The sequence below is a fragment of the Schistocerca nitens genome, chromosome 2 (genome assembly GCF_023898315.1).
Source record: "Schistocerca nitens isolate TAMUIC-IGC-003100 chromosome 2, iqSchNite1.1, whole genome shotgun sequence".
In the NCBI taxonomy this organism is placed as follows: Eukaryota; Metazoa; Arthropoda; class Insecta; order Orthoptera; family Acrididae; genus Schistocerca; species Schistocerca nitens.
In genome coordinates, this window is record NC_064615.1 from 261,858,105 (window position 1) to 261,859,294 (window position 1,190).

General features: G+C 51.1%; 1 protein-coding gene across 1 annotated transcript; it reads right to left on the reverse strand.

The window, feature by feature from the left end:
- Nucleotides 1–370: 370 nt before the first annotated feature.
- On the reverse strand, nucleotides 371–943 carry LOC126234971 (speckle-type POZ protein-like). The gene has a single exon (XM_049943710.1). The coding sequence runs from the start codon at nucleotides 941–943 to the stop codon at nucleotides 371–373; it is 573 nt and encodes a 190-aa protein (XP_049799667.1).
- Between the last annotated feature and the right edge of the window lie 247 nt (nucleotides 944–1,190).

The following is a 1,190-nucleotide window of genomic DNA, read 5'->3' on the forward strand; positions in this document are numbered from 1 at the left end:
AGTGTGTGCAGTGTGTTACCACTGTGCCACGTGATTCAGTAGTAAGGTGGACAGTAAAGGCACACGATAATCATGAGAAAACGTAAATGATATCGACAAATACACACACACACACACACACACACACACACAGACCTGTGTGTGCACGCATGCAGACGCTAATCGTGAGAAAGTGCGAATTATGTGTAGACACACACACACACACACACAACACACACATGCACACCCCTGCTAACACGGGCACACACGTATATGCATGCACACTCACTCACTCACATACACACATACACACACACACACACACACACACACACACACACACACACAAGCACTACAAAAAGCCCGGACACGTACTGACACAGTAAAGTGCCTACCCCTTTTTTGACGGTTTGGCTACCAGGAGGCGACAGATCTCTGCTACTGCTCTGGGGTGCCTCAGGATCGCATCCTCCCAGCCACTCGTGGCCAACACTTCATTGTGAGCCCTTATGAAGTTGATGATGACCTCCTTCAGTTTGGCGCAAGAGCACTTCACCGCAATGACCGCTATTATTGAAGCGTTGGCTGTCGTGATGTTTTTGGCCAACGTGTCTTCACACAGTTCTTTTAGGAGTGGAATGTTATACCTGTCTGCTGCCACTAGGAGATGAGCCACGTAAGCACGGAGGCGTGGCACCTGGTCTGTGTACATAAAGCAGAGCACCTGCCTCAAGACATCCTCCTTCATGTCAGAGATCCGTATGGTGAGGCTGCCGCTATCCGTTGTAACATCCCGCAGCTCGGCTCTGAACACGGGACTACGGGCTGCAAGGATGGCCTTGTGAGCCGACAGCCTGGACCCAGATACCTCCAGCGTGACGTCAGCAGCCTCCCTGGACTCCAGCAGCGCTCCCAAGTCTCCAGATAGGCTGCCTCTGCTTCCCACTGGAAGTGACTCAGCCATCACCGTCGCTGGAATCATACAGTAAACAGGAGCAGGTATCAACTGAGCAGCATGAGGTGTGGTTCAACATGTAAATTTTTGGTGGTAAGTTCCTTTGGGGGCAAACTGCTGAGGTCATCGGTCCCTAGGCTTACACACTACTTAATCTAACTTAAACTAACTTACGCTAAGCACAACACACATACCCATCCCCAAGGGAGGACTCGAACCTCCGACGGGGGGAGACGCGCAACATGTAAATAACTAG